This window comes from Prunus mume, linkage group LG5 (genome assembly GCF_029339155.1).
Source record: "Prunus mume cultivar Tortuosa linkage group LG5, ASM2933915v1, whole genome shotgun sequence".
Taxonomy (NCBI): Eukaryota; Viridiplantae; Streptophyta; class Magnoliopsida; order Rosales; family Rosaceae; genus Prunus; species Prunus mume.
The window spans coordinates 20,751,523-20,764,459 of NC_142702.1; the positions used below are offsets into that span (position 1 = coordinate 20,751,523).

General features: G+C 36.4%; 1 protein-coding gene and 1 pseudogene across 1 annotated transcript; both read right to left on the minus strand.

Moving 5' to 3' along the window:
- Positions 1–1,643: 1,643 nt before the first annotated feature.
- Positions 1,644–4,998, minus strand: LOC148917286 (receptor-like protein EIX2). Its single transcript, XM_089053674.1, has 3 exons — positions 3,958–4,998; positions 3,405–3,833; positions 1,644–2,682 (listed from the first exon to the last, which is right to left on the minus strand). Exons 1-3 carry the CDS (start codon positions 4,235–4,237, stop codon positions 1,820–1,822), a joined length of 1,572 nt encoding a protein of 523 aa, XP_088909800.1. The 5' UTR covers positions 4,238–4,998; the 3' UTR covers positions 1,644–1,819.
- Positions 4,999–9,842: 4,844 nt separating this feature from the next.
- On the minus strand, positions 9,843–10,997 carry LOC148917287 (receptor-like protein EIX2; annotated as a pseudogene).
- Positions 10,998–12,937: the final 1,940 nt, after the last annotated feature.

A 12,937-nucleotide genomic window follows, 5' to 3' on the forward strand; every position in this document is an offset into this window, starting at 1 on the left:
TTACCAGATAACTCCATCAATTTCAAGAATTCTCTTCATCTTTCGACTACAAGTACGTCTTTTTTTGTTTTTTGTTTTTTGTTTTTTACATACATGCATCATACTTGTATAATTTGACTGTAATAAAATGTAATTTGATGTTTCATATAATTTTTTTCAATTTTTTTTATTTATAAATATACTAGTATCTTATTCGTTTATGTGATATAGTAGAAATTTGATGTACATGCATCACACTTGTATCTTAGAAATATTAATGGTATTGTTTTATAGATATATTTTATGTTTTTGGATTGATTATTATGTTTTGAATGACAATTAGTACTTATATTTGATTATATTTAAAAGATTGTTATGGTTGAATAAGAATTAGTTGTAAAATTTAATCGTATTGTATTATTCATAAATTTTTCTTATTAAAATAACTTAATGTTCAAAAGGCTTACACCTCAATGCTTCAAGGCTTACGCCTCGCATAGCGCTACTAAAAACGCCTCACCTTTGAAAACATTGATCTAGACCATAGGGATAGAACCTTCTTCATTCTGCAACACTTGGAAGTGTGTGGGTTGAAGTAAATAAAAGCATGTGCCGTTCCAGTTATAAAGTGATGGTTAAACTCGAATTTCTTAATTGAGAGCTAAAGGAGTTGAACTGTGAGGTATAGTTCAAAAGATGATGTTCATAAAAAATATAAATAAAAATCGAAAATTTGAATGCTTATTAGATGATATAATTGTGATGGAATTGCAATGTCTTTCAATTCAGAGCTCGGTTCCTAACAAATTCTATATGCTTGTAAAGCTAATTAGTCACTTCGTGTCAAATGCAAGGTACATGTTTACGAATTTTGTGAGGCGACAAGAAATCAGTGTGGAACACAAATTGACCAACACGTTCAAGCTAATACCACCATTTGTGTTATTTGTGGAATATATTTCTCAAGCCAATGACATAATTACATGCGGACAAGACTCAAAGTGGTCAGACGAAATTACCCCTGCACAACGCGAGAATGAGATCCTCCCCCCCTCATACATTAATTAGGTCAGGACGACACCGTTGCACCTGAGAGGAAGTCACTTCTTCTGACTTAGGGAGACGTTAGACCACAGATGGGCGCAAAAGTGCGTCCCAACAAGGTCGTTTTTCTTATTGTTTTTGTTTGTTGTCGTTTTCTCTTCCCATTTTTTGGACAAAGTCGTTTTTCCATCTTTTGTTTCTTCTGTTTTGGTGTTGTGTGTGCTTTTCATTTCTGGGCTGTTTCGTCTCTCAATAAGAAATGATAAATTGTGGTTTTGTTTTTGGTGTTGTGCTTTTCATTTCTGGGCTGTTTCGTCTCTTCATAAACCATTTTTTATTCTTTAACATATATCAAACGAAAGGTAGTACTGTATATAATCCGGGCGGTATTTATGCAAATTTTCCTCATGTTTTAAGTACAAGCGAATAGAGGAGGGAGTTCACAAAACATTCATTGAGTGTTTGGAGGAGGTGGAGGTGGAAGAACTTAACTAATTGAACTATACACCATATGAAGGTGGAATATATATTAAACAATTGTTGATGATAAAATACAAAAACCAAATTAATCTTAGCGACAACAATATATATATATATATATATGATGATCGACGCATATGTTAATTCAAGAGGATGATGCTAATTTCTTTTGTACAACTAGAAAATGGAATACATATCATGCTAACTTCAAACGTTATATTCAATCTTTGAATACATATCTTACTAATTACCCTTTACCTAATGATATTGCTGGCCTCAGGTTGAGTCATTCTTTCCAAAGTATGAAGAACTTGAACTATGTGGATCTGGCTAACTCGTGGAACATCAATGTGCCAGAAACTCCCCAAAATCCAAAAGCAAATCCTAGCCCCATACTGACGTAAAATCCACGCGTTACAAGCCCACTCTCATGGTCTTGATTCCCTAAGCCAGTTTGTTGACCACTGCCTTTCTCTTTGTCTTGATCACACATCCTTTGAAGTGGAAGTCCACAAAGCAGAGGGTTTTCGGCAAAGGCTGACGGATCAAAGTTTTGGAGCTGAGACCCCATTGGAATATTTCCAGACAGGTTGTTGTTTGACAAGTCCAAGTCACCAAGACCATATATCTGAAAAAGACTTGTCGGAATTCTTCCATCGATCTGATTTCTTGATAAATCAAGAGACTGTAATAACTCCAACTTCCCAATGTCTGGATTTATTTGACCTGTTAGATGGTTTCGCGACAGATTTAAAGAAACCAAACCACCAAGATGAATGATTTCTTTAGGAATCTCCCCCGTCAATTGATTGCTTGACAAATGAAAGCTCTTCACAAGTCCCAGAGTGCTCTTGTATTCAGACATCATTCCTTTCCATATTAAGGTTGCACGATCATCAAAGCTCTCCGAAAAAATCCCATTTCCAAAATCACTTGAATAATGATGAGTGATGGTTAGAATTGAATTTCCTTTATCCACTAAAGCCGTCAAATTGCCGAGACACTTGGGTATAGTTCCAGAGATGTTGTTGATTGACAAATCCAGTATTTGGACGTGTGTTAGATTGCATAACTGTAAAGGAATTCTTCCATAAAAGCGATTAGACCGGAGGATAAGGATAACCAACTTCAGAAGTTCAAACAGTAACCATCCAGGTATCAATCCTGACAGTTGATTTTCTGCAACATCAAAAACTTTTAAGTGTTTACAGTTCATCAAGGATGAAGGCAACTCTCCCACAAATCTGTTTCTTTTGAGTTTCAAGGTTTCAAGAGAATATAAATTCCCCAAGGTGGTAGGAATTTTGCCCAAAAAACCATTGTCACACAATTCAAGAACGGCTAGATTTTCTAATTGCGTCCAGCAATCTGGAAGTTCTTCAGATACATGGTTGCTCGAGAGATTAAGAAGGGTTAAATTACTGGCCTTGATTCCACACAAGAAAGAAATGAACCCGGAAAGATTATTGTTGGATAGATCTAGAGATGATGATTTTGACAGAAATGCAGGAATTGGACCTTCCAGTTGGTTACAAGTAAAATTTAGCTTAGGGTAATAAGAAAACTCCATTGTTGAACTTGGAAATGTTCCTCTAATTTGGTTGTGGGAGAGATTTATAACGACAGCTGTACGTGACAAACCCCAGAACCAACTTGGAATGATGTCAGAAATTGTAGTGTTAGAGATATCAAGGGATGAATAATTTTTCTGAGTTTGAAGCCATCGTGGGAAATATGGACCCATCTTGCAAGACCACAATATTATGACACTCAATTGAAAAGGAGGAACCCAATCAGAATGGAAGTTTAAAACTAGTGAGTTGGAGGATAAATCCAAATATTTTAACTTGGAGAGTTTTGAAAAATGAGTTTCAGAAATCACCCTTCCAAAGAATTCTTACCAAGATTGATATTCACCAGATTGGACATTTGTCCAATACTTTCAGGTATTCTCCCGCTTAATCGATTTCCGGAGAGAGATAATCCTGTCAATGATTGCAATTGCCCAATACTTGCAGGTATTCTTCCGCTTAATTGATTTCCATAGAGAGATAATTCTGTCAACGATGATATTTGCCCAATGCTTTCAGGTATTTCTCCGCTTAATCGGTTGTTAGAGAGATACAAACCTTCTAGTTGCTTTTGAGAACATTTAGACAATATCTGAACAAACTTGGGAAATTCTCCACTGAGATTATTGTTTGAAAGCCCTAACGATCTCAAACTGCATAGCTCCGAAAACGAATTTGTTATGTCTCCTTCAAGTTGGTTATCAGTGAGATTAAGGACTTGAAGAGAGCTCATGTTGCCCCAAACATCCATAGCCGAACCTGCAGTCCTTAATTATTAGTTATTACATAGCTTTTCTGCTTATATAATTAGTAATATATTATATAGTACGTAGTCAAAGTCATGCTGCAGCAAGCCAATCATTTAAATTAGAACTAATCGTACCTTGCAAAGATTGGGATCCAAGCTGAAGTTCAACAACCTGGCCAGTTTGGTTGCTGCAGTAGACTCCTTTCCACGTGCAACAATCTTTGTTTTGGCCTTCTGAGGTGCCCCATGTAGAGACTATTTGACTGCGGGTATCCACGACGAGGCCTTGTTTGAATGCAAGGAGGGCTTGTCTTTCCCTCTCTATGCATCCATTTATGTAAGGACTCATGTGTAGCAAAGGCACCACAAAAGCATACCAGAGTTTGAAGCACCTTCTGAGGTCAACTATGGCCATCGAAGTGAGGGAGGGAGAGGAATAGTTGACAGAGAGACAGAGAGATAGAGCTGGAGAGAGAGATGGACGGATTGAGGTTGTGGTTTCTATGTTGCAGATAGAATTATGGAATAGTAAACGTTATAAAGACGAGAGAGAAAGAGAGAGGACATTAGACTTCTTTCACCTTATGTCTTTAATCCTTTTACAGATACAAGAGATGAGCTTTGTCTAAGGAATTGCATGGGTTTATTTACTGATAGTACGTATCAAAACCGAGTAGCCCAATCTTAGTGTAGTGATACTTTTCTTTCTGCAGGGACTTTTTTCATCCGGCAGCTACAAACGAGTCAGGCTGCCGTAAATGGCAGATGGATGAAATTGCCCCTTAAGCCTGAGTTCGAAGATCAAGCCCCAAGAATGCTTCGAAAGGATATAGATGACTTAGGAAACACCTTGGTTACCTTTACCAACGAAAATAACAACAGCTTACAGATGATTTCTTGATGCTTACAGATAAATTTTCTAGCTTGGCATGAGAGGCTTGTGGCATGAAAGCAAAATAAACATGAGTTTAGCACCAAAGAAGAAAATATGGCTTCCTAGGGAGAAAGGGGAGTGTTTAAGGTGAGGAAGAAGAGGTTTGCAAGCTGATTTGGCTGAGAATGAGGGAAAGAGAGAAAAAGATGGCTTGAGTGCTTTTTCCGGCAGCTTGACAGAGACTCATGTCAAGTGTCAGAACAGCTTGCCAAGAGAGAAAACTAAGGGAAAAGGATGGGCTGAGCACGAAATTGCTGGGTTTTGAGAGTAAGAGAGGAAGTTTGCTCTCTGAAATGTGGTTTCTTCTTGGTAAAGTATTGCATTAGTGAGAATTTATTTAAAGCCTAAACATGATTTTTTGGGCCTCAACACTTTCTAATGTTAGAAAATGCCCCAAATTTGAATACCTTTTCTTAAGAAAAATATAAAGTACAGCAAAAAAGCTAATTATTAGCTAAACAAAGAGGAAATAACTTTTATTATTAATTTGAAGTTCACAATTTGTCGAAGAAATGTCTTGCTAAAGAAAAGAAAGAAAAAAAAAACTGGATGAACATTGATTGTTGCTCAATTTTATTTTTCATAAACCTTGAATATAATCACATTGAGTAAATCACTTTGCCTCTAAAAATTGGCGAAATTGAAACAAATTGGTGCGTATATAATTTGTGAAAGTAATTTGTAAATTGTGACGGAGTTAGAATTTCTTTTTTCATAACATGGTTTTTAAAAAATTTAAACAAATGTTTTCTTAATCAAAATATAAGGAGGGCATGACCACTTCAACCCTGTCCTTGTCCTTGTTTGTACACAAGCCTTTTTTTTTTGGCCAAACACTAAAACGCTTGCCAAGTTTAGTTTCCACCTAACTATGCTTTTCCTAATGAAAAAGAAAATATCTTTCTATTTGGCTGCAGAAAACATGTATTAATTTTTTGTAGGGTAATGCCAATTTAGTCAGTCGCGTGGCAATATATGGTACATGCATTGTGGGAAACTTATCCCACGACATTTTGTCACCCGCTATATATAGCGTCAAAGGAAAAAAGCTGTCCATGACGATCTCACAAGTAGCCAAGTATATTGACTTGCATTGTCGACTTCTTTACAACGTGGACCTAAGCTTTTCATTTTGTCTTAAATAAACTTGACTAATTCGCAACTTGAATTTTCATAGTGGGGATACCAAAATGTTAACTTGTCTTGATAATTGAATTAGTCTTTCAAATCTTGGAACCATTGAATTCTATAGAAACCCTTGTGAGAAGGAATCTGCTTAGTGACCCACATTTATGTCTATATCACTCGTTACGTGACACAATAGCTAAGATTCTCTTATCATGTATTGTAAACATAAATGAAAAATTAAGTTGATTATTTTGCAAACAACACGAATTCTTACCGTGTCACTTGCTTAGATTCTTGATGGTGAACAAATGAAATTGACGTGTGTAATTTTTTCAATGTCAGATGTTGGACGTAATTGATGTTTCCTCTTAAGAATTGCCAATTAGGCTTGCAAATTGAAATATGGTTTAACACTACTGATATTAATTGGCATACCAAGTTGTAAGACAAGACAACATTACTCTTGAATCCAAAGTATGTCAAGTCGTTTTGGTGGGAGAGAATGTTTCCCTAGTTTCACGGTGGAAAATGATGTTGATCTAGATGCAATGTGGTTTGGTTAAATGTATGTCCGGACTTTAAGGTTACTCCATCATGTGGAAGTCTAAGTAGTCATTTGTCTTCGCATAATGCGTGTCATGTCATGTCTTCCTTGGAGTCGTTTCAAGTCCTTACAAAACATCTTAGCTAAATAAAAAAGTCTTTATAAAACATCAAATTCATATCTTCTTTTTTTAACGTCTCCTCCACACCAAGTCTTTTGTTTTTTGTTGTTTGAGAGAATTCCAAATCTTTATAAAAACTTGTTCATCAATCAAGTCTTGTGCTTTTAAAAATTGCACATTATCCATTGAAAAATTCCTGAATCCGCCAGTTGTTATATATGCTCAATTATCAAATGCAAAAACTTCTCCTCATTATTAGCTTCCCTCAAATTAAAAATCAAGTAAATAAAGGCAAAGGATTATCCATTTAACCAATATTGAGATAGCATGCAAGAATCATAGGGAAACCATGCGATGCAATAAATACATATTACATAACTAGGGTTTATGCGGTAGATATTATCATTTCAATTAAAATATGCACAAATGAAAGTGAAACAAGAACGTTATGCCAAACAGTTGATAGCAGAAGCTCCTATAAAAATAGCCACTACTAAACAAGGGTCCGAGTTCAGCGATCTCTTTAGCAATCACTCCAATACTTGTAGCAATTAACCATCATCTAGGTCATCTTCAACCGAAAGGAAGCATGTTGTCTCTGTGGTACCTGAGCTCAAAACAACCCCTATATGAGTTTATATGATAACAGCTAGCTCAACACTACTTTCATAACCAGTATTTCCAATTCAGAGCTTGGTACTTTGAATTGTGATTTCTCTCAATTCAGAGCTTGGTGCCTAATCAATTTTCCATGCTTGTAAAGCTAATTAGTCACTTTGTGTCAAATGCAAGGACATATTTACTATACAAGAATTTTGTTAGGGCCACAAGAAATCAGTCTGGAACACAAATTGGCCAACACATTCAAGTTAGTACAATATCTGTTATTTGGAGTAAGAACTCCAGCCAATCACGTAATTACATGTGGACAAGACTCAAAGTAGTCAGATGAAAATAACCCTGCACAACGCGGGAATGGGATCCGCAGCTCCTTTTTCAGGGTTACGACGACACCGTTTCAAAAGTTTCAATGGCTAATTGACATGGGTTTTAGTCGACCCAATGAGCACATGACAAGTAGTCTTGAACGGCGAGAACTATTAAATTGTCAGGCAAATATTATATCTCAAAATTTCATCCAAATCGGAACCCATTTAGCCACTTAGTTATTATCAAAAGAGTTTCCTTGTTTATTGAAAACATTGTGTTCATTTATTCATTTGATCATAGTTAGATAGCTAAATGCTCTTCCATTAGGATGAATTTTTACCAATATGATCTTTAACTGGAGATCTTAAAAGTAAACGGTTTGGATCAAGAGATATATTGTAGATTGAACTAAAACGAGTGGTTAGCGTCATATTAACTTACTAACTAGTTAAGACTTAAATACAACATACATTTTTTCATAAAGTCACCAAATCGATCTAAAATTGAAGTGAAATATGGTGTTGTAGATATTATTCATTATCTGAAATATAGTACAAAAATTTCAAAGGAAACTTATGTACAGCTGCCTTCACGAAAACCCAACCCCTATTTGATTTTGCATGCGCCCTGTTCAGTAGAATGATGCCACAAACTCCCCAAAATCCAACAGCAAACCCAAGCCCAATACTGAGGTAAAATCCCTGCGTGACCGGGTCCTTGTCTTCTTGATCACTAATTAACCACAGGTTGCTCATTTGACCATGTTTCCTCTAAACAACTACAAGTCTTTTGAAGTGGAAGTCGACAAAGTAAAGGGTTTCCAGCATAAGAAGAAGGATCAAAGCTTTGAAGCTGAGTGCCTATTGGAATTTTACTAGATAAGTTGTTGTTTGATAAATCCAAGACACCAAGACCACGTATCTGAGAAAGGCTTGTTGGAATTCTACCATGCATTTGTTTTCTTGATAAATCAAGGCAATCTAGTGATTGCACTTCCGAATCTCCAGAGTTACTTGACCTGTTAAAAAGTTTCTCGAAAGGTTTAAAGAATATAACCCAACAAGATAACTAGATTTCAACAGAAATATCCGCTGCTAACCGATTGTTCGATAGATGAATGCTCCTTACAAGACCCAAGAGTACCTTTGTATTTGGACATTATTCCTTTCCACATTAAGGATGCTTCATCATCATAACTATTCCCAGATAAAGTCCCATCTCCATAATCACTTGTATACTTATAAGTGATGGTTAAACTTGAATTTCCTTTTTGAGCCAGAGCAGTTAAGTTGTTGAGGCATTTAGGTATAGTTTCAGAGATGTTGTTCATTGAAAAATTCCAAAATTTGAATGTGTGTTAAATGGCATAATTGTGATGGCATACTTCCATAGAAGTGGTTAGACAACAGGATAGCCAAATTTGAAAGGCTAACCCCTGACCATTCAGGTATCAATCCTAATATAGTTTATTTTCTCCAACATCAAAAACTCGTAAATCTCTACAATTCATCAAGGATGAAGGCAACTCTCCCACAAATTTTTTGTCATTTAGTTTCAATGATCGGATAGAAACCTTATAGCCTATTATGGTGGGAATTGTGTCAGAAATAGCATTTTTACTCAAATCAAGACAAATTAGTTTTTCTAATTGCATCCAACAATCCGGAAGTTCTCCTGATGGATGGTTGCTTGAGAGATCAAGAAATGTTAAGTTACTAATCCGGAAGTTCCCTCAAGATTAAGGACTGCCAGGGAGCTCATGTTGCGCCACACATCGGGAATCGAACCTGCACCACGAACATCGGTTGATAGAGAGATCGACACTAGCTAGAGATTGGAGTAATTTATGTAAGAAAGAGACGAACCGAATCAGTTTAATTAAGACTAATCGTCTTACCTTGCAAAGACTTGTACCCAAGCTGGAGTTCAGTAACATGGCCAATGCCGAGAGCAATATCCTCCCCCCGTTTTTCCTCTGTTTTTGCCGCCTTCATTTCCATTGGTATTTGTTTGTGCTTTTACGAGACAGAGATACTTTATAGTCCATCCCCTAAGAAAATGTCCTGCCTCTCCCTTTGTATTGATTGACAATTTCTCAATAGTGCAGGCGTTGTGCAATTTTGAAATTAAGTGGTTACAATTCGTACATGGCAGACGAATGTGTGTAAAAATATCAAATTGAAGTAAAACAAACTTTTGCAGTAGATATTATTAATTATCTGAACACAATACAAAAATGCCAAACGAAACAAGAACATTATGGCATTAAACATAAGTACTATGCCAGTAGGGTAGCTCGAAACTTCATATAACATAGTTGTCCATGGCCTCTGCACTCTTCAACTGAAGTAAGCTTTGTCGAGTTGTTGTCTCCTGAGGTGCGCAAGCTCCTAAAAATAGTTAGACAATTAACAGTTAAATAAGAGGGGGAGAGAGAGAGAGAGAGAGATAGTACTAATTACCTTTTATCTGCTAAGCACACTTTGCCCTGAGGATTGATGCCTTCACATAAAGCCAATTACTGCAATCATTCAAGGAGTTGAAGTATGTGCGTCTGCATGACCTGTTAAGTAGAATGGTACCAAAAACTCCCCAAAATCCAACAGCAAACCTAAGCCCTATACTGATGTAAAATCCTCGCGTTACGATCGCGTCCTTGTCTTCTTGATCACTAACCACAGTCTCATTTGAACCTGTTTTCTCCGGAGAACTACAATTCTTTTCGAGTGGAAGTCCACAAAGTAAAGGGTTTCCAGTTTAAGCAGAGGGATCAAAGCTTTGGAGTTTTGTCCCTATGGGAATTTTACCAGATAAGTTGTTGTATGATAAATCCAAGACTCCAAGACCATGTATCTGAGTAAAGCTTGTTGGAATTCTACCATACATTTGGTTTCTTGATAAATCAAGGGAGTCTAATGACTGCAACTTTCCAATCTCTGGAGTTAATTGACCTGTTAACCGGTTACTCGATAGGTTTAAAGAAACCAACCCAACAAGGTAACCAATTTCACTAGGAATCTCTCCGGTAATTTATTGCTGGAGAGATGAATACTCCTCACGAGCCCCAAAATACTTTTGCATTTTGACATTGTTCCTTTCCATATTAAGGATGCTTCATCATCAAAAATAGTTTCAAATAATTCCCCAGGACCACGGTCACCTGTGCAAGTATAAGTGATGCTTCAATTTGAATTTCCTTTTTGAGCCAAAGCAGTCAAGTTCTTGAGGCATTTCAGTATTATTATGGAGATGTGGTTCATGGAGAAATCCAAAATTTGAATGTGCCTTAAATAGCATAATTGGGATCGCATACTTCCATTAAAACGATTAGACCGAAGAATAAGTATAACCAAATTTTCAAGTCTGACCCCTAACCAATCAGGTAACGACCCTGATAATTTATTTTCTCCAGCATCAAAAACTCTTAGATCTCTACAATGCTCCAAGGATGAAGGCAACCCTCCTACAAATGTGTTGTTATTTAGTTTCAGTGTTCTGATAGAAACTAAATAGCCCATTGTGGCCGGAATTTTTTCCGAAAAGCCATTGTTACTCAAATCAAGAAAGAGAAGTTTTTCCAAATGCCTCCAGCAATCCGGAAGCTCCCCGGATAAATGGTTGCTTGAGAGATCTAGAAAGGTTAAATTGCTAGCCTTGATTGCACACAAGAAAGAAGTCAACCCAGAAAATTGATTATTGGAGAGATATAGAGACGACGCTTTGGACAAGAATGAAGGGATGGGACCAAATTTTCTTGTCCCTATATCTACGTGACTATATCTTTCTGAGCTGCCAATTTGGACCCCATACGTACATATGTGAAGCGCCATTTGATTATTTCACGTGACCATACTGTTGCCATTATTGTATTCCGCCTCAAATTTCTCCTAGACTTGAGAATTGAGATGGTGATTTGCCTTCCAACGCACACCAGACTCTTTCTCACTATTGTCTTGCAGTTGTTGACTCGGCTTGACCTGAATTGAGATGGTTGGTAATTGTGCCTTTCGGTGTCCACTTAACCTTTTAAATTTGCCTCCCATTCAAGGCAGGACACAAGTTACAATTATCTTCTTACAAACATGGACCTTGACTTAACTAAAACATATGTCTACAAACCCAAATTAATTAACTCATAATCTTCGGTATATATTTGTACATATCTGCAATCTTCAAGATTTCAATTGAAAGTAAACAAATTAAGTTTCGAGAAAAAAATATATGCAATCTAAAAATAATTAGGAATTCTTAGATATAGGTCCGATAGTGCACATTGAATGCAGTCCTCATTCTTCCTCTTATCAATTGAGGTTCACCAAGCCAACTGTGCGGGCAGTTAAGAAAACCTTGCAGCCACCATATTTGAGATATTTACAACATGCCATTGAATGGAAATGGCAAGTCTTTATAAATACCACCCCCTAATCTTTCGTTTCCACCTACAATGAAACTTTTGGCATTCAATTTATGCTGATTTCACTCCGCATGGATTCAAAAAAAAAAATTAATTTTTCTTTTATTGCAGCATACATATTGTATGGTAGAAAGAAGAAAGAGTGAGGTCTTTATAAGCGTGGAAGTCCCACACTTAGTAAATAGAAGTTGGATCAAGTGGAAGCTAATTGAGCTTCAAAAATCAATTTGGGCATTGAATATTATATAAATAATATATAAAAATAAGTGTGGGAAATGGCAATTGGTATTAGCAAACTTTTCGTACTGCAATGATAGTGTTGTACGTTCTAGCAGAAATGAATGGCATTAGCATTCTACAAAAATAAAGGTTTCAACACTTAGTTATAAGTATAAGTTGACTATCTAGTTTCTGAATTCTGATTTTATTTTTCTCTTATGGTTATGGATGAAGTTCAATGGTTTCCATAAAAAAAGAAGAACCGAGCACACCACCTCAAATGCAATTATAAATACCTTTAAATACCTAAACTACAAATACTAATTGCCTCTGAACAATCATCAAGGAAAATGAAATTGGATTAACATTACCTTTTTTTTTTTTTGGAAGGAAGGATTAAGATTAACATTACTTTGATTTTTTGAACTCCACATGAAAATGCTTATACTAACATGTTTAAGAGGTTTCTCGACTAGACACCATGTAAAGAATAATGGGTCACCTGAGTTTTAGTCCATAACATGCAAAAGCTCACCAGTCAAACTCAACGTCAAGAGATAGCGGGCCTAAGGCCCAATCTACATATGATTTAAAATTGAGTGTTGCTACTCACACACCCAAGGATTTGGTCACTACAGACTTCACCCGCCACCCATGTCGATCTCCTGGTAGCCCTACAATAAGAATACACCGCCAATAAACACACTAAGCTGATGCACAAGCCCTTTAAATCACAAAACACATCTTTTGCGTCTTTAACATTCCAAAACTAGTATGCATAGCTAACACGTTTGGCCATGATGTTAGAGGCTAAACTACTTTCTG

Coding starts and splice junctions, on each gene's coding strand:
- LOC148917286 (XM_089053674.1), bottom strand. CDS start 4,237: ATGGCCATAGTTGACCTCAGAAGGTGCTTCAAACTCTGGTATGCTTTT. Junction 3,834..3,957: donor TGGATCCCAATCTTTGCAAG/GTACGATTAGTT, acceptor TAAGGACTGCAG/GTTCGGCTATGGATGTTTGG. Junction 2,683..3,404: donor TCTGGTGAATATCAATCTTG/GTAAGAATTCTT, acceptor TTGATGTTGCAG/AAAATCAACTGTCAGGATTG.